The sequence below is a fragment of the Xiphias gladius genome, chromosome 7 (genome assembly GCF_016859285.1).
Source record: "Xiphias gladius isolate SHS-SW01 ecotype Sanya breed wild chromosome 7, ASM1685928v1, whole genome shotgun sequence".
NCBI lineage: Eukaryota > Metazoa > Chordata > Actinopteri > Istiophoriformes > Xiphiidae > Xiphias > Xiphias gladius.
This window is the reverse complement of record NC_053406.1, coordinates 24,293,830-24,320,045: the sequence shown is the minus strand read 5'-3', so window position 1 is coordinate 24,320,045 and position 26,216 is coordinate 24,293,830. Positions and strand designations below refer to the sequence as shown.

At 46.2% G+C, this 26,216-nt stretch overlaps 1 protein-coding gene across 3 annotated transcripts in view; it reads left to right on the top strand.

Moving 5' to 3' along the window:
- Positions 1-1,451: 1,451 nt before the first annotated feature.
- The window catches only part of cdon (cell adhesion associated, oncogene regulated), a 35,888-nt gene continuing 11,123 nt past the window's right edge, over positions 1,452-26,216 (top strand). Inside the window, exons 1-12 of one of the 3 annotated variants that reach the window (XM_040130244.1) lie at positions 1,452-2,033; positions 15,076-15,214; positions 16,022-16,300; positions 16,826-16,972; positions 17,450-17,593; positions 17,691-17,981; positions 18,071-18,340; positions 21,350-21,612; positions 22,119-22,293; positions 24,125-24,241; positions 24,871-25,074; positions 25,386-25,567. In XM_040130244.1, the coding sequence (XP_039986178.1) occupies positions 15,142-15,214; positions 16,022-16,300; positions 16,826-16,972; positions 17,450-17,593; positions 17,691-17,981; positions 18,071-18,340; positions 21,350-21,612; positions 22,119-22,293; positions 24,125-24,241; positions 24,871-25,074; positions 25,386-25,567 (2,145 nt within the window). In that variant the 5' untranslated portion in view covers positions 1,452-2,033; positions 15,076-15,141. The other 2 variants (XM_040130246.1, XM_040130245.1) reach the window with 2 other exon arrangements.

Below are 26,216 nucleotides of genomic sequence, written 5' to 3'. Positions count from 1 at the left end.
GGATTGGATCACACCTTCCATACAAGGCGGCCGTCAGACGGTGAGCTGCACCTGCTGCCTGAAGCAGGGTGGGCCCGCCGCTGCCACCGCCCGGCCAACGCCGGAGCACATAATTACTGCCTCAAAGATGACTATGCTGTTTACACATGCCCATACGCACAACAGATGACTGTTTCTCACTCCCAGCCCCCCCCCCGTGAAGGCATTTCACCTTAGTGATGAGGAAACGGCCGCAGCCAACAAAACATTCAGACCGGCCAACCAACAGGTCTGATGCCAGAAATGACCCGTAGCTATTAGCTGTTCAAACACCCCCCTCCCACATAACTTTAATTCAATTCAATGGGCCCAGTGAGAGCCGGTTTAATCTACAAGGCACAGTGTATTCCACTGAAAAAAAAGAGACTTGCCTTTTGTGGCTTTGAGGCAGTGTTGGGATTGAGGCTGTTCGTGCAGTAGATGAATACGTCACAGCCCTAAACAGAGGGGCAGACTTACTCACCCGGTGAAGCTTTAAGTAGAAACAGTATAAAGTGTGTGGCTACCTTGGCATTTTTCAGTCTGTCCTTACTAATAAGTATGCAGCTTCCAGCTGACAGGCTGTGCAGCAAGAGAAAAAAAAAAAACTATACATATGTAAATAATACAGTCATCCATGTAGTGAATGTTACATTTATTTTAACTCGGATGATTAACTTAGACTCTGTATTATTAATATTTCAATCTTTAGTGTAAAGTTTTCCCCCGTTTCCGATCTTGACGAGATTCCTTTGCCCTCACGACGTCAATAGTGTTTCTGGAAATAAAAATGGGGCTGTTTGCATGGGTGGGTGGGGCTGCTTCTTCTGCATGAGATAACGGCTTATAGAGCGTAAATGAAATCTTGTCATCTCAGCCCATCTGTGCTGATAAAGGTTGCTGAAAAGTACAAACTGCGGTCAGTTACACCTGTGCAGGTGAAATGAAAAACAGTACACCTTGTGGTTTTCACACTACCATGGATATTTATTTTTTGGGGTTGTTTTTCACTGATGTAATTTGGGTTTTAATGATTTTTATCATGTAACTTTATATAAGGGTCTTAGTTATTTATGAATGCAGTAAGTTCACATGCTGTCATGTTTTGCCTTGAGTCAGTGTATTTTGTACATCCATAAATAAATAGACTGAAAAAAAAAATCGAGCAAAAATCATTTTTCTCTTCTGAGAGGTAGAGATGAACCGTCGTTAAAAGCCTTATTGTGGTGTAAATGTTCACTCACGAGTTCTTATGAGACAAAAGGAAAAGGTGCTCAGGTGGGTTAACCTGTACACCCTGAGTGGAGCGCGTCGCACAGGTAGCAGAGGGTGCACGGAGGAGGAAGGAGGAAGTTTTCTTTTTCTCGTTAGATTGTAAAACTTGCTAATTCACAGTCTATATGGGTAACACCCCCCCTCTCTCTCTCTCCCTCCCTCCCCTCTCCTCTCCAGGAGCCGTATTGAGCTGTGGGGCTGGGACATTCCTGGTCTGACGACCAGCCTCACCACTGCCATGATTTGCTGAGCAACTCGACACTGGCTTCAAAGACGCGTGTGTGTGTGTGTGTGTGTGTGTGTGTGTTGAGGAAGCAGCGGCGGAGACGGAGACCGAGAAACGGGGGAGAAGTCACAATAAGGGGTTAGACAGCGCGACAGAGAGAGAGAGAGAGAGAGAGAGAGAGTGTGTGTGTGTGAGCGCAGCGAGCCGGGACGTAACGCCTTCATTCAAACACACGGACTCCAAACTTCCCGGGAGAAAACTCTCCACCACCTCAGCTCGAGTTTAGTCCAGGGGGGAGTTGTCGCACCTTGGCCCCGACGCCGGCGCTGCTCCGCGGGGTCTGAAAACTCTCTCTCCCCCACCTCCGCCGCCGACTGTTTTTCTCGTTCCTCCCGTCGTCGCGCACTTTCAGCCCGTGTCTAATGGAGGGCCCCATACGGATTTGCCACCGGGAGAATGCGTCTTGCTGCTGACTCACCCGACGACTCGACGCTTTTGCCCTCCTGCGAGAGAGGTAAGGACGGACGGCGCGGAAGGCAGAGACGAGAGTCCCGGGCAGGCTAGGGGTGGGTGGGGGGCTGGGGGGCTTCGGTGTGCGCGCCGGGCCACCTGGGCTTCCCTGGGAATGACAAAACACAAGGTGACGCTAGAAAGAGAGAGGTCCGCGGCGCCGGTTCGTCTGTTTCCCAGACATCGGCGTGTTTTCTGAACTCAGCATTGTGGGGAAAGCGGAGACCAGCGGCGCGGAGTGGCAGGAGGCTACATGCGCCTTCCGTGTGGCGGTCTGGTGAACGGGGGGCGCCCGTGTACGGAAATTAAGAATCTGTGTGTGTTTATCCACGAACGAGGTGCCCACATTGCGGGCTCTCCGCGCGAACTCCAGATAATCACTTCTATAGGTTCCATCTGCTCCTTAAGGTCCGTTTTGACCCGACGACCCTTCGACTAGTGTTAAAGTTTGGATTTTTCTAGATTGCGCGAAGTGTCAGACTCCGAGCTTCTCTGCTACGCTTTGGATTTTCTGTTGACCTCGGGTTTCGTCTTTGTCAGATTTGTATCCTGCAGACGGAAAAAGAAAATCCTCGTTCGGGACCGAGCAGTAGTTTCCTGTAAAGCCGAGCTTTGTTATTTTGCCCGAGTGCAGCAGAAGCATTCAAAGTGGCGCTACTCTCCAGCAGTTCACTGTTCAGTTTCCTTTCCTTTTCCTTTTTTCCTTTTTCTGCCTTCTGACACAGCTCCGCTCTGTTGTCTGCGAGGCGACCGAGACAGAAGAAAAATGCCCAAATATTTGTTTGGCAAACTGCGCCGGGCGGCAGCGACACTTCGCTTAACCGTGGCAGTTGAAAACAGATGGCCTGCGGGCTGCGTTGCTGCTCGGAGGGATGAAAGAGCAGTTTTTTTTTTTTTTTTAGAAAATGGAAAACATGGCCCCTCGGTTGACACAGTGGTGTCCCAGTCATAAAAGGTGAAAATGGACTGGGATATGTGAGACATCGCCTTGTTCTAAAGTTACACTTTTTTTATTTCTTTTTTTAATTATGGATCCACTTCAGGAGCCAACTTTCTGCCACATTTACCACTGTGCAGAATCATGGTGGCTTAGACTAATATTTGAAGTTTTTTTTCTCTCTCTCTCCCTCTCTCTCTCCCTCTCTCCACAGACAGAGGGCCTTTATTGTTTTAGATAAATCCCCTGAGGGTGTCATAAATGTTGGTTTGGTAAATCCATGTAAGTATTCCTCTAAAATTTGGCAAGCGTGCAAATCACTGTGCAAAGCAAACCCGAGCATCTGCAGCCTACGTGTCTGCCTGAATGAAGGTGTTGCTGTTTACTGATCGGGAGCATGCTTTTCTGACTGATTTTGGATCGGGAATAACCTCAGTAGTGTAGTCACTCCGATGACAACAGCACTGGAGGCAGAGGGGAATCTTTAACGCACCGCTGACAGAAAAAGAAGCCCATGTGTGGATGCTGTCTGAACGGGTCTCATTGACTCACTTTCACGTGAGTCCTCTGTGTTTTGCTCTTCCTCTCGATGTGGAAAATACCCCCCCCCCAAAAAACCAGAAATATGTTTGTCTTTTCTCAAAAAGAAAGGTCACTGCTGACAGCTCAGGACTGAGCGTGCGGTGGCGTGCACGAGCTTATTCCACTCAGGTCTTGCTGTGTTGTGATGTGCTCTGCTGCATTTCAGGAACTTTGAGGATGACACTATAAAACTTATAGTTGGTTTTTTTTTTTAAGCCATACACAAACTTTTTGGGAAACTATGAAATTAATCCACGTTGTTGGAATATATATATATTTTTTTACTTGATTACAAATAAGGGAAGTTTGCTTTTTCTTTTGTGGCTAAACACTGTTGATCTGTAAAGTACACCAGACGCAGCGCAGATATAAATGTATGATGCACCATAAATGTTGAGGACTGTACATATTCGATCTAAGGTGAGGTTTTTGCAAGTGCGTTTATTTCAGAGCAGAAATTTTAAAAAAAAGTATGACGGAGTAAAAGTGATAGTAATGATGTGACTGCAGAGACAAGTTGGTCCCCCCCCCTCTAGTTTCCTCTGTCTGCTGTTCACCCCTATCATCAGAGCTTCACAGGGGCTTTTGTTACATAGGGGCAGCTCTCAGAAAAACTGAACACTTAAAAGTTATGAAGAACAAAGTCCTGGATCCCTCGCGAATGCATGACATCCAGTCAGTGGGACACACATGGCCGCCCTCAGATAAAAAACACTTTCAAGTTCAAACAGTTGCTCGTGCATTGTTGCGTCCGGGGGGGACAAGAAGACACTTCCGATGGCTTTCAAATCCTTTCAGTGCTCCCCAATATTGGGTGAGCTTTTGACAGGGGCAGGGAGAGATTTGCTCTTTGTGTTTGGACGCTTGGACGCTGACGGCATGCACTTTAAAGGAGAGATCCTCCCTCAGGTTTTGATACTGAGTCTGTTTGTAGTGTTTTGTTTGTTTGTTTTCTTTTTTTTTGTTTTTTTTTTTGTTTTTTTGTGGCCACTCTCCTTCGGCCTGCCTCATTTTAACTTCATTCACGCCACGATTTCCTTTTAATACCTTTCTCTGGTCAGCCTGTGGAGAAACTGGTCTCTCTGCCTCTTCATCGCTGGTTTTCTCCCTGTAATTTGGTTTAGCACTGGTGCAGAACACCGGGTCTACAGAAGTGTGTTCTTAAACTTTTAGTATGACGTTTACAGATATGTTTTAGATTGCAGAAAGATGGTTTTGCTGTCAGTTGTCCTGTGTTGCGTGGTGGAAATATTAAAAAAAAAATGGCCTCATGCTATCTATAGTAAGCAGTTTTTGGGTTTTTTTGTTTGTTTGGTTTTTTTTTTATGGAAAATGAAAACATTACTCTTTTGAATGACAAAATAAGCCCAGAAATCCAAGCTACATCACCAATAGCTACTGGAATTTAAGATGGACATAAAGACCGGTGGAGTATTTTTAGTATGACTGACCATGTTGTTGATGTGTGGGATTTTCCCCACAGTAACTGTGTATTGGGAACGTGATTGAATCAGACAACAACAGAGCCCCAGAGTCATTTTTGTGTTTTCACGGCGTGTTTTTGCGACTCGTAGGGAAATTAATAAACCATTAGTGGCCCGGCTCTTATCAGGCAGACCCGAACAAAGCACAACTATGCCATTAAGCTTGTTCGAATAATGTTTGAGCCATTAGGGTGCCTGCTAATGACAAACACATGTTGCTGTAGGAGAACTATGTTAAGTGGGCAATTTGAATGTAAGCATGTGTAATGATACCAGCCCGTGCTCTCATAATGGCCCTCTTGATTTTTCTGATGCAGTGTTGTAATCACACAACCGCATATGCTCCAACAATGACGGGCGATTGTTGAATGAAGGTTAAACCAGCGAGTGACGGTTGCATACGATTAGTAGATTAGCTGATCAACATTCAATTAAGTGACAACAAAATTGACAAGTGATTCATGATTTAAGTCGCTTTTCAATCAAAAATGCCAAACGATCGCCAGATTCAGCTTCTCAGATGTGAGTATCTGCTAATTTTCTCTGTTTTTATATCATTGTTTATGAAATATCTTTGGGTTCTGGACTGTCTGTCGGGACAAAACAGTTTTAAGATCTTCAGTTTTTTTTAAAATCAGTTTATCGAAAATAATATTGTCAAATGAAAATGTCAGTCTCAGCCCTTCTTCTAGACAATGTCGGAGATGGATAAGTGGATGAATGTCTATCTGAGGTGAGTGCGGTTGGAGAGGGTGTGTCTAAATGGATGACTAAAGTATATTTTGGGCGCCTCCCACATTCTCCTGCCCGCTAGGCCATACAGATTTTAGGCCGGGCAGAAAAACCTCAGCCCTGGCTTTAAGTGAATGGAAGTGAATTTAAAACCTAAATCACAGTGTGGTTTGGTTGTTTATTTGGTTTCGCGCCGTGATCTGTCATATTATTGTGTCATATTAAAGTGTTCTGAGAGTCATAAAACAGGTGAAACATCTGAATTTCGACCAGCCACCTCTTTTTCATCATCCTCACAATATTTTGACTGCTGGAATTAAGTCTTACTCATTTTCTAAATCTCCGATGGCTAATCCATTTCAGCTTCTTAGTATAATAAAGTAGAATTTAGTGGACTGTTTTATGGTTGACGTTTGACCCTCCAAGCGACTATGCCCAAACTAAAACCTGGCTTGTTTTGAACTCTTGACACACAGCCCTCCTTCTACTCTCATTGCTCAGGGATTGAGTCATACTCCAGCGTTTTCCCATTTTCTAATGCTGGCCTTTACTCTGTGAGCCTCGGCTCCCATTCGTCAAGGACAGACGCAGAGCTCAGGCCCCATTAGATGGACATAAGGGAGTTTTGGGCAGCTTGCCAAACGGCCCCCATGTTCAAGGAGACAGGGGGTGCTGATTGACAACACCCAGCAGCCATGAGCAGGGGGTCGATGGGAAAGATGGGCAGGTCAGAGAAAGAGCTTGAGATCTGGTGACTGCTGGGTTGGTGAGTGCACCCTGCAGCTGCAGTAGTAACAAAAAAGACTTTACTTTCTACCCGCAGTTTCCCTCCCTAAATTTATTCTAGGGACACGCTGTGAGTGGAATTGGGTAAATCGAAGCAGTGTTGAAGTAGCCATGAAGGCAAATGCAGTAGCTGGAGGTGTCACTCGTGTTTACGTGAAGCTGTCCTTTTTAGCACTTCTTATCTGCTCGGAGCTCACACTGTCATTACTTTAACTACACAACACATATGTCTCTCGCTGGGACCCCCACCCCCTTACCATGTCCCCCGACTCTGACAGATGATCCAAACAGTCCGGCGCTGACTCCCTGTACTATGCAAGCATGTTACTCCGGGAGGTTACAGATAGGCTGCACGCCTCCTCCGGTACAACTCCTCTGAAATGTGGAAGGTGAGCTGACCGTAGCCTGATGTATACGCCAGCTTTCAACAGACGGTCATATTGAGTTCCTAAAAAATTCAGTACCTTGAAGGACCTGAAACTGGATAATGACTTTCGAGAGATTTGAGAAATGAAATGAGAAACATCAGGGCGTAATTGTTAAGACAAACAAACAGTTTTTGGAGCAGCAGAAACAGATGTTCCAGCCAGCCACTGAAATGCAGTGTACAGGCTGGAGATAGGCAGGACAAGGAGGTCTGCTTCTTCTCCGAAGATGGTTTGTTTTCTGTTAATGTAACTGAAATACAGGCTTCAACTAAATATATATGTCTGTATTCTCAATATGATAAGGGAATGTAAACCAATACCACACACATAGCGCTTTGAGCAAAAACATGCGGTCCAGGCGGCTACAGTTAATGAAAATACCTCGGCATCAGATGGTCAAGAGCAGCTTGTGTGACACTTAGGGACCCATGTTGATAGAGACCATGATTTTTACTGTAGGAAAAAAAAAAACGTACTTTAGGCTCAGATCGAATCTGGTCGACTTGATGAAAGGACCAAAGGACTATGACAGACTGCAAAATAGGTCCTGAGCCGCTTTGAAGTGCACTGCAAGTCTTTTTTTTTTTTTTTTGCGTTATGGTTTGTTACCATCTGTAGACGCCTTTTATTATATCCTCATAATCATTCGAGGTGGGGCTTTTCGGCCTGTGTAGCTGTAATATGTGTGCCCTAAACATGATGCAGAACACCACATGTATGAGAGAGAACAAAAAGTTCCCCGGGAGAGTTCGACGTGGCACTTTACGCGGTACTCGCCTCTCTCCAAAAACAACTGTTTTTCTCATAATTTTCAGGCAAATACACGATGAGACCCATTGTTCTGCAGCCTTGTATTGTGTAGTTTTCTTAATGATTCCTCAGCCCAAGGGGAAGATTTCAGGGAGTGAACTATTGAACTGGACCTTTGCTGACAGCTCTCACAGCAAAGTATTTCAGAACAAGCGAGGGAATCTATTTATTTATTTATTATTGCATCCTCAGCGTCTTCCTGTTTGCAAGATTCATTTCTTTTTCCCTTCCTGCAACTGACCCTACTAAATATGCCTGACTTAGTCCGTCGCCTCAGTGCGGGCCCCTAGAGTTAGTCTTTTCTTCTTGAAACTGTGAGCAACCACAGCTTTCTATTTCAAATGGTGAACCAATAAGTCACATCTGACATGGGTTTTTTTTTTTTCGCGAACCAGAATGCATGTGCTGTTGAAAAGCCAGCGCAGGACCAGCAAGACTATATTAAGGCAAAACTAGTGGCTGGCACTCCCCGCCGGCTGACAAACAGGCTACTTGTTTGAAGGGCTGTTTTTCTCCCAGATCAGAGTGTGAGCCAGTGTGGGTACTGCTGCTGCCTGCCTCCAGGCCTGTGGTCATGGGTGCCATTTTGGGCCTTCCCTCCTCTAAGATGTGGCCCCTTAGGGAGCTATGGAACCCCTTCCTTACGAAAGATGTGCAGTGTGAGCGGTTGAACTTAAGTCAGAGGGATAAAACATATGGTTGGCCCTGCCTCCTGCATTGTTCTGGGAGTCTTTTGAGATGGAGCAGATACTCAGCATACTGCAGTGTACATTTCTGCCTCGTGATAGATGGAAAGGGATTTCTTGTTTGACAGATTTTCATCATGTAAAATAAATCGCTGTCATCTCTTTGTGATGCTCTTACGCAGTAGCAAACACAAACAAACCTATACAAAGAATGCACTGAGTAAGCATACGCCACGGTCTCTGTATTATTGCTATGTTTTGCTGTTGTCATGAGGTTGTGTGTCTCTTGGCACTACGGCACGCGGCACTACGTCATCTGCCAAGAGCTCTTCTCACCTCCAATGCTGCAGCATTGAGCGGCCTGGACCCTGAACATGTCAGAGGGGTTTTTGTATGATTTGACCTAGTGCCAGAAGTGGAAACTCAGATGATGTGTGTGTGTGTGTGTGTGTGTGTGTGTGTGTGTGTTGACGTATCACCACCAAGTTTGTTTTGTGATCACTTGATTGCACAACAAGCATGGAGTGTTACAAGATGAGACGGATAAACATTTATGCAAACTAAATAAAGTGTTTACATGCTCTGTTTGTGACTGCGTATTTATCTTTAGGTCCTCAGACCTGTACATACAAGGGAGCTGCTTTGTTTGTTTGGGTTTTTGTGATTTTGAGATTTGTGGAATTGGTGACGAAGACTAATTATATTTTAACCTTTTTACGTGTGTTTGTTTTTGTTGCGCTGGCTAGCTGTGGAGGGCAAGGCTTTCAGCCTGTTTGAAACTGTTTGGACAACCTGCCAATTTGTTTTGGTTGCACATGTTTAAAATTACATTATTTAATATATGTTTTAGTTTGAAAGTGCTTTTTGGTAAGCGGCCAGGGACCTATCAGGAGGAGACTGAACAGAAACCGTTGTCTGTGTCTTTGCTGCTTGTTGCCGTAGAGACACGGGCAGTGATGGAATCCAGGAGAGTTGGGGAGGGACGGGAGACTGCACGGAGAGGAGAAGGGGTGGGGGCAGCTGGATCGGATCATTGCATGTCCATAATTCACAGCCTACACACAACGGCATTTATAAACGCAGATAGTCTCTTCACTCCCCCAGAGAAGGTGGACGTTTGGCAAAGTTGGTCATTTTTTCCTCCCCTGCATCAGTGTGTTTTTCTCCCATCTCTCTAATCAAGGCTGATATTGAGGAATGTGAATCTGTGGCCTCTCCTGCCCCGGTGCCACGGCTGCACAATCCCAGCTCCTCTTTCGCCTGGCGTGATGAATCAAACTCTTGGCACATGTTGGAGATCAGTGTTATAACACACCCTGTGGGCAAGAAGGCCTTCTTGTGCATTCCTCCTTTCCATCAGAATTACCTTTTCATCCGAGCAGACGTTCCCCTGTGGGCTGAAAGGCCTGTGAAATCAGCCGGAAGGGCCCAGAGAGCCTCGACAATGGGGAAGGGTTGTTAGTTACATGCGCTTTGCAAAAGGTCTCGAGGTGGACTTGTATGGTGCTGATACCCAGGGATCTGCTTCCAGTGTCCGAGGCCACTATTGAGTTTCACCCCTGTGGTTTATCCCGCTGTTTAGGACTTTGGGAAACAACCGTACCTCCCCCCCTCCCCCTCACAGGTTCCCAGGAAAAACAAGACATTGCAGGACAATCTCCAATTAAGATGGGTTTTACATACTGTACCATTCAGTCCCCGGTCTCTCTCCCTCTGTCTCAGTCTTTCCTCCTCCCTTCATTTCCTCCCCCTCTCAGCTCCCTGTTTGTGTCCTCGGCCAACAAGCCTCGGGGTAGAATTAGCGCTGTCTCTCAGGTCCCGGCACTGGCACTTTGGGGGGGTCAGGCTTTGGTGAACGGAGGCATTGGGGGGGAGAAAGGGAAGGGACGGGGATGTGTGTCCTTGGTAAACAGGGCTTTGTGGGATGTGACTGTCTGATCCCCGGGGCCTCTCCCTTCATTCCTCCTCTCGTCTGATCCCACACCACAGTGGTGTCGTCAGGACTGTGGCGTCGCCTAGTTCTGGGACCCGCTTGGCCCCACCATCACCCTGCGCCTCCCGGACTGCTGGTGCTCTGTCCTTCTGCAGACACACAGAGAGACAGCAGTGTCTGAAAAGCAGACTGTCCTTGAAGAACTATCTCATTTGTCTTCTGCATTCCCACTCAGTTGTAATTGTAATTTGTTGCGGAGACTTGCATTAACATTCTGCAGGATGTCAGGTTCAAACAAGGGCAGTCATTTTGTATTATGGATTGACTAAACCCCTTGAATGTGATTTTCTTCTTACGTCTCAAGGGAAAACAAAAAGAACCTCTCTTCTTCACCCTCCTAATTCCCTTAGTTTATTCCAAATCATGTCCCTCTTTCTTTTTCTCTCTTTCTCTCCCTTTCTGCAGCTCAATCCCTTTCTCCGAGTCTGTCCCACGTTTAATAACGTCTCAGTCTTTAATCAGACAGAGTTAGGCCATACCAGAGGCTCAGTGTTTCCACTCATTAGTTTCCTCTGTGGCCCCGGGCTGCCTCAGTGGGCTCACCCATACCAATAGAGGAAGCCTATAATGGTCCCCTAGAGTCTCTTCTCTTGGGAGGCTCTTCCCGAAGTTTCTGGGCTGAGCTGAATGTAGTTAGGCTGAATCGTCCGTCAGTTTTGGCAGATTTGGATGCGAACTCAGCCATTATCTGTACCTCTCTATCTCAGAGCCAAATAAATAGGGAGGAGAAATGAGTCGGGGCTTGGCAACTTTTCACCTTACAGTGAACGTTTCACCTCTTTATACCCCCATCTCCTTTTACTCCTCTTGCAGAGCTTTTCTTTCCAGTTTCTATTGTATGTTTTTTTTCCCCCATTGCCTCTCATCTTCTTGATTTGAATTTATCTCCCATCTCTTGTGTGTGTGTGTGTGTGTGTGTGTGTGTGTGTGTGTGTGTGTGTGTGTGTGTGTGTGTGTCTTTCTCTGTTTCTTTTGAGTGTGTCCGTCTCTCTCTCTCCGTGGAGCTGAGGAATGTGTGCGCTGCAGATCCTCTGTCATTGAGATGTGGGGCGAGTGCAGACAGGTTTGGGGTATAGCATGTGAATCAGCTTCAGCACACATGTCAGATTAGACCATCATACCAGAAAAGACTCGCTCTTTCTCTTGCGACTCACTGCTCCCTCACCCTTAAAGTCTTTATCTCCAACTCTAGGTTTCATTCAGTTGCAATTCTCTCTCTCTTTTTTTGAAGATAAACCTTTTCTGATTTATTTGATTTTTTTGCACTCTGGTATTGATTGTCGGAGCAGTCAGGGTCAGCGCCGGTTATCGAAACGGCGTTGGAGCTGCTTCACGATGTTTGCCGTTGGCCTTCATTCAGCTGTGCAGTCGTGTGAAGCGGAGAGGCCAGGCCCCTGCCTCAGTCAGCAGCACCAGTTGTGACCTGTTCCTCCACTGCCCTCCAGGTCTTTGATGCTCCGCCGCGTTGCTTTCTTTTCCCTGTTTACCCAATATGACAGGGATATGGGCCAGCCCCACATGGGGGCAGATGGGGCTTTAAGTAGTGTCTGCAGAGCAGAGGCCTAAGAAGTGCAGGTGCTAACACCCCCCCAAATTTTTCACCCTTTTCCCTTCCCTGAGGGCAGCCTGTCAGATGTGTTTATTTTCTCCCGTGTCATCACCAGGGATCCCTCTTGTCGTACAGGGGGATAGATGGTCCTATTCCTGTGTCTGAGTTCCGTACTCCTCCCAAGATGGACAAAGAAAGTTGCTGCCTATCAACAGTACAGTATATCCCTACTATAGATTCCTCCTGAAGGGAGCATAACAGATAAAATGCAAAACACTGAGTTACAAAGACTGAGAGAGGGACACAAGCTTTCTAAGAAGGCTAATGTTTTTAATCGCTTTGGCACACTTAAGCCAGGTGTCAGTCGTACGTTTTCCAAACATACATGGGTCAACCCCCGCACCCAAAAAAATAGGAACTTTTCCACTTGAACTCACTGACACTGACCTCATTTATTTTCATAAACTGCCCCTGTGTCTGTATATCAGCTTTCAACAGCGCAGAATCCGTTTTGTACGCAGGATGTCTCTTCAATTTATAGCTGGTCGATCCCGCTCTGAGAGTGGCCATGCATCTCCAACATAAGTGCAAAAGCAGAGAGTAACACAAGATCGGATTCGGGATAGGAGGGGGAAATCTGGAACACTCCTTTCCTTTAAGTTGTGTAGTCTGGAGTTTTGAGGAGAGCAGAGGAGTGAGGGAGTGGGCTGGCCGGAAATCAGCAGTGGACCAGAGGAGATGGCTCCCAGGCTGATCAGACTTCATTTGACAGAGACTTCCCCTGCGTCAAAGGGCCACTCCATCCTTTGTCTGGGCGTTTGCTCAGGAGGAAGCAGGACTTGCCTTTCCATGTAGCTAGTGCTGCCAGCATCAGGACGACCCTCTGTGATGCGGGATACAAGATATCCTGACAGTGTCTGTCTCCGCTGAGGCGGCTTGATGGTGGCGGATGTCAGAGGGAAGCCAAACAGATAAGAGGCAGGAATGATGCCCCTGTGTTTCCTCGTTGCGCCAGATCGATGGGCCAGATAGGCAGCTGTGTGTGTGTTTACACAAGGGCACCCAGTGGGGGCTAAGGTGCCCAAGCGCTGTGATCACTGGGAGGTGGTAAATGGTTAAAATAAGAGAGAGAAAGAAAGGTAGATGAAGAGGGAGGGAGTCACAGAATCAGCTCTGGTTTCTCATCGTTCCATATGCCAATGTGCCCGCACTTGGCTGTGCATTTTTATAGCACTGTTGTTAATTATTGTAATTATATATCATTATTCTAGCAGAGAGAGAAAGATAGTTTCCACTGATGACATGGGGGCAGTGTGCAGGGGCCTGTTGCAACATGTGGGATGGAGAAATGCTAGCCTGCAAGATGTGGGTTTGATCTGCCCGAATGAGAATGCACACACTTAAAGTGGGGCCTGAAATGCAAAGTACACCCTACATATATACAGTAATGTAGTATGTTCAGTCCTAAAGTCAAAATTGTTGTTGTTGTTGTAGCAGTTCAGTCAGAATCAAGATGAAATCTGAATTGTTGAGAAAGCAGCATGGTTTTTTTACCCGTTTTTAATTTTTCTTTAAAACGCTTGTTTTGTGTGGAGTGTTTGGTTAATGTGTGTAAAAACAGTGAAAGTGTGTGTGTGTGTGTGTGTGTGTGAGTGAGTGAGTGAGTGAGTGAGTGAGTGAAACAGAGAGATTTTTGAGGTGACCTCTGGGGGCTGGTCCAGGGCCAACAGACACCCGCTGGTTCACCCTCTCTCTCTCTGCTCTTCCCTGACCTTTGACCTCGGGGTGAGAGGGGGGCGTGAGCCAGGAGCTGGGAGAGTTTATTATTTCCTGCCTCCTCTCTCCTCCTCCTCTCTTGTTGCCCTCTGAGAGAGAGAGAGAGCAAGATGAAGAGAGTCTCATTGGTTTGATGTTAGAGGAACAAATCAGCATCACTCACACCTAGTGCTGAAATAATTGATAATAATTGATTATTCGTTCAGGTCATTCAGGATTTGCTACTTTTGCCTGTTTTATACAATTGTAAACTGAATATCTGTAGGTTTTGGACTATTCAAAGCGATTTAAAGCGGTCACCTTTGAATCTAAGAAATTGTGCTGGCCAGTTTTAATTAATTCTTGACAGAAAAAAAATCAACTGATTAACCAATAATGAAAATAGTCATTCAGGTTCCCACTGGGACCATCTTGTCATTTCCTAGCCATCCTACAATCTCAAGAGGAGGCTAAACAAATTGACCCGCTTGATTGTCGAGCAGATGAAACAATGTTCAGGTTGGAGAATGAGGGGTTAGAAGACTGTTCAGCTTCGCTGATCCCACCCCGGCATCATCCTTTTAATTTGACCCACCCTTCAGCCCCGGTTGGCCCTTCCGTTAACGTCTGCGAGCCACCGAAGCGCCAGTGTGAATATCACAGCTGGATGGCCATTGTCCCCCTGGCCTCAGGCTCAAACCCTGGTTACCAACCAGCAACCTGGGATCAAAGCTTGCCCGGATTACTCTTAGAAAAAGGAGGAGGAGGTGCCGCAGTCGGAGGGGGTCAGGTTGAAAAGGAGAGAGGAATGCTCCTAATTACGTGCCCTCCACTCCTTTTCTGTCTCTCACTTTGGCTCTTCTCTTGTCTCCCCATTTGTGTCTGGGCCTGCACTTCAGGCTACAGTGAACCTATGAGGAAGCAACACAGTGTGACAAGAGAGTGATATTAAGAATGAGGCGACAGTCTCTCCACAGTCACTCCATTAGTGGGAGATCTCAGCGGCCCAGTAGGAGAGAGTAGCAGGGGGGCAGAGAGGCTGGACATTCCAGCCTCCCTGGAGACACTGAAGTGGGTGAGAAGAGGGGTCAGAGGAGAGGGTGGGAGGTAGAGAGATCAAGGGGTGTGTGAAGAGGATGTGTTGTGAAAATCAGAAGGATTGTCGTATGGGAATCATTTGGACCCTACTGGATTTTTTTCCCTACTCGGATCCACCTCCGAAATCTCACTTCAGCCTCTTTTGCTGTTTATTTCTGTCTCACCTCTTTTCTTGATGTGTTTCTTATCTCTTCTGTGTGTTGCAGGTTTGCTGGACAGACGAAGTTGTACGTGCCGGGCAACACGGCTGCTGACAGGGGTCGAAGTGCACCATGGACAGTGGCCTAAGGGTCCTCCTGTCCACTGTGCTGTGCCTCAGCCAGTCTCTGCTTATCAGCTGCTCATGTAAGTTATTGTCCTACTCTAAGCTTAACAGAGATGGGAGTGATGAGATCCATTTTCCTGGGGAAAAAGAAAAAAAAAAAAAAAAATCCAATAGCAGCACGGAGCTGTTTTCAGCAAATACACTCTGAAAAACCCTGAAGAAAGTGAATCATCCGGCAGTTGTTCAAGACCAAAACAGATCTAAAAAGGACTTACATTCATCACGTGGCCATAAACATGACTCCAAATTAAGCTAATGTTGCTCCGTGTCTGCTGGAAATGTTAAGGCTCTGTTTTTCAGCTTGTTGTGGAGTTTCCTGACTCCCAAGTAGCCAAAAAATAAACTACTGCAATTTTACAGTAATAATTTGAACTTATAATACTCTTTCCAGTTCATAACATCTGGTGTCGGGGAAGGTCTGTCCTGTCGCACATTAGAATTCTACAGTAGCAGAGAGCGTTAGCTTGACAGTGGCCAAACAAGGGTTGGTGCCTCATCAGTGCTAGACACATGGTTTTAAGTGAAAACAATACAGCTAGCAACATCTCCCAGAACCTGAGATGTTGCACATTTAAAACGATAGTTCACTATTTCAAACTTACAGTACCTCGAAGTCATGGAGAGTTAGCTGTTAGTTTTGTTTTCCAGGAGACATGTGTCTCGTGGTTTTCTTTTTGAGCCCCTCCATTGTATTGTTCTGGATGGAGGCAAAAATATATCTGCATGAGACTGTGTGTTTTGTAATTTGAGCTGACAAACCATGTATGAACAAATTACTGACTTGACAATTCTGAACCTGTTTTCCTCTGCTCTTGTCTCCTCACCAGCTCAATATCCCTCTTTCAGCTCTGAACCTGCCTCTTTGGTTCAGAGTCAAGGCTCTGTTGCTCGTCTGCGCTGTGCGGCAAGTCCTCCGACAGCGGTGGTTTCCTGGCGCTTCAGGGGCCTTCCCCTGGACCAGCACACCCTGCCTGGTGTGGAGGTCAGCAGGGGCTCCCTAACCATCTCCTCCCTTAAACCCAGCCATGTTGGCGTCTATCAGTGTGTGGCACACTCGGACCACGGGCCGGCCGTCGCCAGTCGCCTCGCGCATGTGGACATAGCAGGTACGGATATTACCCTTCTGTGCATTCTTCTACTCACTTCAAAGCAAGGGGGTAAAGAAAGAGAGGAAGTTGAATGAGAAAAGGAAAGCCATTTTGTGAGCTGATTTTTTTTTTTTTTTTTTTTTTTTTTGTTGAACACTTGGAGAGAATGCCTTTCCTCAGCTGCCTGCCGCTGAGTGGCGGACGGGAAGGAAGCAGTAGGAGTTTTTACTCGGGCACCCTTCCAGATGCCTCTTGACCGGTATCCTTAATGAGCCTTGGGCTTTCCTGTGTAGTGTGTTATGTTCCTGCTGGGATGCCGCTCGCTGTTGGACACTCCACCAAGGGGTTGACCCTGCTCTGCAACTGTATCAAGCTGAATAGAATCACTCGCTGCAACAATAAACAAACCCAGTGATCCAACGCAAACAGTTCAACTCAAGCGGTGCTGTTGTCCTTCAGTCTCGACTGTGCTCACACTCATACCCTATTCTGCACAGAAAGTCGGTTTAACTAAAGAAATCATCTTTCTCTCCGTCCACACAGAAATGTCGGAATATGAAGATGGCCGACGGCAGTCCTTATCAGTGCGGGAAGGCAGCACTGTTCTTATAGAGTGTCCTCTACCGCACAGTGTCCCTCCAGCCCTTCCTAGACTAAGAGTACGAGGGAAGTGGATGGAAGTGTCAACAGGTATGCGTGAAATCAGCGAATAAATGTGCGGTTTCTCTTTTGCCTTTCGAATGATGACTTTAACTGTGGTTAGCGATGTGATTCTAGATAATGAGACAATAGCAATTCAATAATTCTGCTTTACTGTGTATACTGCTAATATCTGTTGTTGTTGTTGTTGTTGTTGTTGTTGTTGTTGTTGTTGTTCCATTTTAAATCAATGAGCAGAACTACTCATTCTCAGACATTTATATTTAGTTATTTCATCAGTAGAAGGTTTCTCTGTGGAATTTCCAGCAAATTACTATTCAGCGCACTTATTAATACTCTACAGTATTTATTAATATTGCCTAATAAAGTCACAGGTACCATGACTTAAGAGTTCATCAGTTTTGCCCCCCAACTGTTCACCTGCTCATGGTGTAAGTCACATGCTATCCTGATGGCGAGCAAGTTGTCTGCGTTATTATTGAAATGGCTTTATCTTCCTCTTTACAGATGACTACTTGGTCCTTCCGTCCGGGAATCTTCAGATTATCTCTGTCTCAGTCCAGCACCAGGGCATGTATAAATGCGGTGCATTCAACCCTGTTACCGGGGAAACCGTCACGCAGCCTCATGGTACCAAGCTATCAGTGAAACGTGAGTCTGATGACATTTCATTTAAGATGCAGAAGTTTTCATCCGTCTGCTGTATTCTCTGTTATCATCTGCTACCATGGTTCCTTTGTTTGTCTAGATTTAGACACCTCCTCCCCAGTGCGGATCGTTTACCCCACCGCCCCGGTGACTGTTGTGGTGCAGCAGTCGCAGCCGCTGACGCTGGAATGTATCATGTCTGGGAGTCCTGCACCTACCGCCAAGTGGCTTAAGAATGGTAAGGAAGTCACATCGGGGCCTTTTCTCCAACGACAGCACAACAACCTGGCCTTTGTCGCGGTGGCGAGGAGCGACGAAGGGAGTTACACCTGTGCTGCTGAAACCCAGCGGGGGACCATGATCAGCGCTAACTACACCGTGAATGTGCTCGGTACGAAAAAGACAGGAAAGGGAGTTACGTGGGGACTCTTTGCAGCAGATGGGCATGTTGAGGTTAATGTTTCGTCCTCTCCTCCACAGAGCCCGTGTCCATCGTGGAGGGCCTGCACAACCAGCCTGTCTCTCCTGGCTCCTCTGCCCGTTTTACCTGCATAGCGAGAGGAAACCCCTCCCCAAACATCACGTGGTTGTTCAACGCTGATCCCATCACCCCGTCGCACCACTTTCAGATCTCCGGATCCTCACTTCTTATTACAGATGTGACGCCACAGGATGTGGGCATGTATCAGTGTCTGCTGGACAACGGGATCGGTTCGGCACAGTCATTTGGAATGCTTACCACACAATCAGGTATATATCCATTAGCTATCCTATAATGATTTCTTTTAATTTGGGTTTATTGTGGAGCTATCTCTACTCCGCTTGTATAAGTAATAAATAAATCTTTAACTCCACTTACGGAAGTGGAGTTATGCTTACAGAAGACAGGCAACAAATAATGACACTGCAGATGCCAAAGGGAGGAGTGCCACAAAAGACACATCTTTTGTTAAGTCAAAAATTCTTGCTAGTGTCAGAAAGGGTTAAAGCCTCTTACCAGGCACGGTCTCTGTGGGCCTGCACATACAGTATCTGCAGGGAGTCCTTGCTCTGTGTGTGTGTGTGTGTGTGTGTGTGTGTGTGTGTGTGTGTGTGTGTGTGTGTGTGTGTGTGTGTGTGTTTTTCTGAGGCTGGTAGGAGAGGCTTGGCCAAGGCCGCCCTCCTCCTGAGCCTTGAACTGAGCTTGATCGTGAGAGTGAGCTTTGTGCATGCTGTCAGGGATAAGCCCCCGGACGCCGGAATGTAAGGAGTAGCCGTGGAGGGTTATGACGAGGACCAGACCACCCAGCTGTCACCATCATACACAACTGCCTTTAATTTATTAACACATCACAACCCTCCCCCTCTTCCACTACTGTCTCCCAAGCCCCCCCCCCCGGCTCCACGCCAGGGCCCCATTCCTCATTTGCTCCTCTATCCGCAGAGTGATTAACACAGCTACATGTGCTAGATAGGGAGTACGAATCAGAAAGGATCAGGAGGGTTCACAGCAAAACAGTTGCTCCACTTCCACGGGCTGCAGGAAGAAGGATGAGCTTGAATATCTGTTGCCGCAGACCACGCTTATACACAAAAAAACAGAATGTGAAGCTGATAAGCAGGACACTCCCAGCAGAGGTAAACACTCTGAGGTCAGTTTGCGTTCGGTTGCTTTTTCAGGTACCAGGCGCCAGAGCTCATCGAACGCCCTTCGCATTCAGAGTGAGCGGTACCATTAGCGTGTGTAGTCCGCTGTTGTAACTCATCGCAGAGAGCAATCTGATATATGTTTGGTATTGTTGTTTCCGTCGCCATGGCAACCCCCTGCCTTTCATCGTTTCAGTGGGATGACCACGGGGGAGATGCGGTGTCCTTATTCCCTCGCGTGATTGTCTGCTTCCTCCCTGTCATTCCCATCGCCTCACACTGCTCAAAGCGAGCAGCCACATTCTAGCAACAACTAGTGCTAAAATATATTATTTGATCATTTGACTGACAGGAAATTAATCAACAGTTGTGATAATTGACTACTAATTAGTTTATTGAGCCGAAAATTTCAAACATAGATTTCTCTGCTTCTCTCTGTTTGAATCGTTGTAAATTGGATGTCTGTGGGTTTTAGACGTTTTCAAAATTTTCTCATTTCTTTTTTCTTTTTCTTTTCTTTTTTTTTTTTAAACCAAACGATTAACTGAGTAATTGAAACAACAACTGACAGAAAAGTCTTGAAAGAAAATAATCATTTACTTTGCCGTCCAGGCCGTCACCTTTGGGAATATAAAAAAATACATTGACTTGTCCTCTTAATAAGTGGAGCTCTGTCCAGTCTGAGACTCTTGTCTCTGCTGGTGATCCTTAGTGATTTACTATAACGTGTGCTCGCAGGTGTTCTCCTCTAATGGACTGACCTTTTTCTGGGAAGGACCTGGCAGCGTTTCTCTGTCTAGGTGTAGTAGCACTTACTCAAGATAGATCACTCCTCTCCATCATGAGGATGCCGTGGCCTTACTTGCCTCTTCCTGTCTCAGTGTGTCGGAGGAGGAGCCCTTTCGGTGGAGAGGCGAGGGTGTTGGAGGGCAGAGGGAGGGAACGAGCGGGAGAGCGCGTAGGACTGGGTGTAGTGCTGGGGTCTGGTCTCTCCGGTATTTTAATGGTTGGCGTTTGGAATGTATGGCAGCTGGCCGGAGTCCCGGGATCAGGTCTAGTGTTACAAGCTCCGCGCCTGTTTGTTTTGCAGAGTGAACCGGTGCCGCACACACTTAAAAGACCCCGAAACTGCACCCAAGACCCTGCAGTGTGCCCTTGTGGCAAGCCTCGCTGCTTTAACCTCCTTATTCCCTTTTTTTTGGATTTTAATATTCAATTATGTCGCTCTTGGACCTCAGTGGTGTGGCTCAGAGTCGAGAGGTCCCTGCTCTCGCGGGCTGCGCTCAGTGTCCTCCTAACGCCTGGGAAAAAAATTCCACCTTGGCTCTGCCAAACCAGTGTCAGCCATAATAAGGCTCCCAGCCTGCGTGATTTGCCCAGGTGGACGTCTCTGGCTCCGGTGAAGATTTAATAAAAAATAAAAAAGAGAGCATGATTATGTAGTGCTGCGGAGATCCAGGTTTTTCTTGTTAGTTTATGTAAATTAAAAGGCTTGTTCCAGATGTAAATCTTTCCAGCACTGGTTGCCCTCTTTGGACATGCGGGGCCACCTCTGTTAGTCACTGACTGAGTCACATTGTTGCCATTGCCTCAGCTTTTATTACAGTGTGCTCTCTCCAGCAGTGGGTGTCTAAAACTCAGCAGAGCCGGGTTTCTTAATCAAGGAACGCAAGTTTCACAACAGAAATGGCACGCATCTGCAAATAGAAATATCCCAGTGTATGCAGTTATCTTATGCAGGAAATGATCAGCTACCTTTAGGGATGGAGGCCTGAAAAAGTCGCCAAATCTTGTGTTGTTTCACAAATCTAAAATCCTCTTCCGTGAAGATGTTTACACTTGGAGAACATTACTCAAGTGAGGTTTAGACATTTGCTTTAAATATTGAAACATTTTTATTTGTCAGTTTAGTTTTATCTAGACAAAGAAGCTCTGTTTTTTTCATCTAAATGACACTATTAATTATTATCCTGAAAACATTTTTTATTATTACCATTTAACATTTTGTCAGTTTTTCTTTCCTTTTTTTTTAAATTCCAGCTTTATTATAGCTACTGTGTCCATGACTGAACTGTGATCTGAAAGCATCGTTATAAAGACCAGTCATATCTCAGTTTTTTTTCTCACTGACAGACCCACAGCTAGGCTCCACGGCTGGTGTGCTGCTGGAGGCTTCGCCTTCTCTCCATCCCATGCAAAGCGACGAGGGCCACGACGAAGGCGCGGGCGACACAGTCAACCTGCCAGCCGACAGGAGCGGTGACCGTCTCACTCCAGAGGCGCCGATCATCATCAGCCCGCCGCAGACTCACAAGCCTGATGTGTACGATCTGGAGTGGAGGGCGGGGCGAGATGGGGGCAGTCCGATCATCGCCTACTTTGTCAAATATCGTAAGGTGAGGGGAAAAATACACACTTCCAGGTTTCACTTCTTCCTCGCCATTGTCTTAAAGACAGTTTTACCGCAAATGCACGACCTTTCCCTTAAGTGTTTTTGCAATAAACCAACTGAGAATGGGCAAATGTAATTTGTTCATTACATAAAGAAGGTGCGGCCGGGGGCCTGGACTGACTGAAAGGTCATCATTTCCTCTTTAAAATCCTGCGTCTTCCCCAGTAATAACCTCAGCCTGCCCATAAAACTGCAGCGATGCTAGACTAAGGCCTTGTTGGCAGCAGGACTCAGTTTTGCTGGAGTTGGAAATTGTGACAGAAATCTCACAGGCATTGTCTCTCAGGCCGTTCCATGTTTTTACTCAGGCTCGGAAAGAGACTGAGCTGCGGTGGATTGCAGAGCGGCGGATGATTAAGTTTTTCGCTCTGTCATTTTGAATCATGTGTTTGTATTTGTCTGTGTGTGTGTGGCCGTCTGTCTGTCTGTTTGTGTCTGTCTGTGTGTCAGGTCGATGAATTGGGAACAGTGGTGGGGAGTTGGCATACGGTCCGTGTCCCTGGCAGTGAGAAGTCCCTGCGGCTGTCAGAGCTGGAGTCCTCCAGTCTCTATGAGGTGCTGATGGTGGCTCGGAGTTCGGCAGGCGAGGGCCAGCCGGCCATGCTCACCTTCCGCACTGGCAAGGGTCAGTCAAACCTCTGGCTCGTAACGAAATAACACTGTTAAGATAACTGTCACCAGCAGTGTAACTTCAATTCCCGTGCGCATTAGGCTGTTCAGTGTTTCTTGTCATATTCCTGGGAATAACCGAATACTGGAAGACACTACTTTCCCCGTTTTCCAACAAAGCTACAAGGGAAGCAAGAAAATTCTCAGCTGCCTACAACATCAACAGTAAATGTCAGGTTTTGGTGTCAGTTCCTCTGAGTTAAAGAGCATCTGGTCATTTCTGGACGCAACACTGACACTCAACAGGCATTCAGGAAGAAATTTATCGGAAAAGAAGCAGAAACGCGCATCCTTTTCTCCATCAGTAGCCGTCTCATGAGAACAGGAAAATATGCAAATGACACCGCATCTTCAAGTTAGGGGTGTAAGAGAATCAACTGTAGCTTTTCGGGCTGATATTAGTGTTTCTACCTTCAGAGCAAACCCACAGAATCATATCATTTTTCTTTTTTTTTGATTTACAGAAGAGGAAGCACAATTAAGTATTTTCAGCAAAGGCACCTTTTGGCTCCAGCACTGAGCAAAATGAAATCATTTCATAGTTTCTGGGAACTGAGAAAGATCAATAACTGAAGCGGAAGACGATGATGAGACAGGCTGAGGATAAGTGGATACACCAAACCATAAAGTTAGCACTTTTTCATTTCACTTCATCCCTAAATAACTGCTAGACGATTGAAAATGTATTATTTACAGCCATATAATGCATCTGAGGGTAGACTGCTCCTTTAAATAACCACTTACATCACATTATCCAATTATAATCCTAAATACAATCATAATAATCAAGGTTTTTGTGTTCTTGAGACAAATAAAAATAACAACAACCGCAAATGTTCTGAAAACTAACAATAATGCTATACCACGGCACGGTTGAAAAAATGTTCCCTGGCCAGAAATAAGTACAGTACTGCCAAAAAACACAGATATGATTGTATCCCAAGGGTGGTTCTTTTACAAAATGGTCTTGGACAAAAAAAAAAAATGCCAACCAGTCCAAAACAAGGCTCTTATGTCCACATGTGGCTTCAGACTCGCCGGAACAATGCCCCCTTCCTTAGTTATACTTGGCCTCAAACAGGTCTGTGAACTTTTTTGGTCCAAAACATATTTATTAATTTACCTGTTCAATTATATTTTCTGTAAGATGGATCTCCCTACATGAGGCTTGTTTCAAAACCTTTTCTTCATTGCCAGAAATATAATCCTGGTGGTGAAATGCTAAATCCAAACACAGTTTTCGTTGCCTAAAAACAGCCAAAAAAAAAAAAAAAAAAAAAAAGGAGTGGAGTACAAAAAATGTCAAAATCAGCCTTTAAAAGCCACCACATGTAATTCGTGTGTAATTTGAGAATGAAAACTTTTTCTGAGGTCATTATAAACAGATACTCCGAAACAATAAAGAGGACATGACCTCCCTGTCCTCAGTGGTAGCTACAGTACTGTTTAAATATATGAACTTAAAATTATCATGAAGTTTCGTGTGCCCGTTCTGTTTTTGAAACGTGTTCAGTTGGATACACACTCACATCACACACTCATCCAAGCAACTACGCAGTTAAATTGTGGGTGCGGAGTTGTCAAGTGGAAACCTGAAACCCACCCTGATAAAACCAGAACAGCTCTGAAAACCAGGAGGAAATTTTAGATTTCAGAGCCAACATCCGGAGCTGTTCCGTGTGCTTTTGGTGGAACTGATTAGCCCTGAAGACCTGTTGGGCCTTGTTTTTCTTACTCCCAGCTTTTCTTTTTCTTTTTCTTTTTTTTTTCTTTTCTTCCCCTCTCAGAGAAGAGCACCTCCTCCAACAAGAATCCGTCCAAGCCTCCCGTCGTCTCGATGCCCCCCAAAGCTCCAGAGGACAAAACCCCCAACACGCACTTTGGAGTCATCATACATGACAGAGGTAGATGTAGACACAAACGATTGTTGCTGCTGGACAGTGTGAAGCTGTTGACTATGGGATGTTTCCAAGAAAGTAATGGGGCTTTCTGTCATGTAGATAGTTAGTGAGGCCAGTTCCTGACCAGACAGCGTTGAATAGATCTCTAAGCTTAATGTTTGGATGTGGTCTGTTTTGTTTCTTTTGAGTAGCAACAGTGAAACGATAGTTGACGCCTGTAATGACTCTTTGGACGAGGGATGCTGTAAGTAAAAAGCCGTGAGATTTCACGCAGCTTTAGGGTCAGATCCGAGTTTGTGTGCTTGTTTTACTCAAATTACAAGCGAGCCTATTTTGCTGAAACTGACGTTAGTCTTTTCACTAACCCTCTTTTCTCTCTCTCTTACTCTCTCCTGCCCTCTCTAACTTTGTGGCTAAGAGCCCAGGCAGTAAGTACACATTCCTCCACGGCGAGCCACTTCACTGTGATGTGTATTCTTTCCTTTTTTTTTTCTTTCCCTGTGAACTTGTTCCATACTCACGAGATGGGATGCAGTGATGACAGTTGCCAGTTCTTATTGCCCTCTGTGTGCTTTTAATTGGATCCACAGGAGTGTGCACGACTCAAAGGTTTTTCTCCCTTTCTGTCCCAGTACCCGAGGCCCCCGATCGCCCGACCATCTCCATGGCAACTGAAAGTTCAGTGTACGTCACCTGGATCCCGAGAGCAAACGGCGGCTCTCCGATCACGGCTTTCCGCGTCGAGTACAGACGCGGCCGCAGCGCGGAGTGGGTCGTGGCTGCGGATAACATCTCACCTCTCAAACTGTCTGTGGAAGTTCGCAATCTGGAGCCGGGTGAGTTTTCACGTAGCTCACGACTTTTCTCTACGGTCTAGCGAAGCATCAGCTGACTCCTCTGCCCAGATAGAGCTTTTCTTGATCCTTTGCATCATAAGGAAAACTGGAAAAAACACAGATCTGAAATGATCATCTGATGACTAGTTTGCTTTTCTGTCTTAACTTTATTTTCCTACCTAGATTTTCATCAGTCAGCCTCAATCCAGACTGATGTTACCTGTTTCACTGCTGCACACGAGAGTGACTCATTCATCCAGCCGATTTTTGACCGTTTTAGTTTAGTAGTGACAACTGTATCCCTTTCTCAGGCTCCACCTACAAGTTTCGCGTGGTAGCCATGAACATGTACGGCGAGAGTCCCCACAGCATTCCCTCAAAGCCGTACCAGGTGCCACAAGCCAGCCCGCGTATGGCAGACCGCCCTGTGGTCGGACCTCACATCTCATCCACAGACGCCATCAGCGACACACAGATCATGCTGCGCTGGACTGTGAGTGCGCCCACAAAGGCAAACCCAAACTGTCTTCGTACAGTTTTGACCTACAGTTCTCACCGTAGTTGTGCATACACAGTTTTCCTGTGCAATGAGGGATTACCGCTAGAATTTCAGGTGCATTCACTGCCAGTTTTACATCTGAATAAGGTAGTTTGGATAAACTGTCGGCCTGTTTAAAACCTGTCTGATTGTGTTAATACTACTCTGGTTTTTGCAGGGGGAAAAAAACTTGAGACTTGAATGTTGTTGCGTTCAAGTCTCAAGTCAAGTCTCAAGTGCCAGCACAAACTGGAGACGTACGACTACCTTACAACTCTTTTTGCCACTGCATACGACCGGCCAGTGGCAGGGTAATTTTTGTTAGCCCCCGGTGTACGTAGTGTCTCCTCCAGCTGGCTCACCTGTGTCTGAGCCGCTGGCGGTCCTCTGGCAGCTGAGACCCAATCAGACCTTTTTAATTGAGCGGCTGTGCTGATTGCGGCTCTGCTCCACCAGGCCCCGTTCGTCCACGTTTTTTACTCTGCATTCTTCAAAGCCGTTTCTCCTCCTAACAACAGTTTGAGCCGCAGATGGATGCAGATAGTTCCCCGCATTTACTTAACCCCAGACAGTCTCATTATTTCCTGAACTTCAGACAGACAGT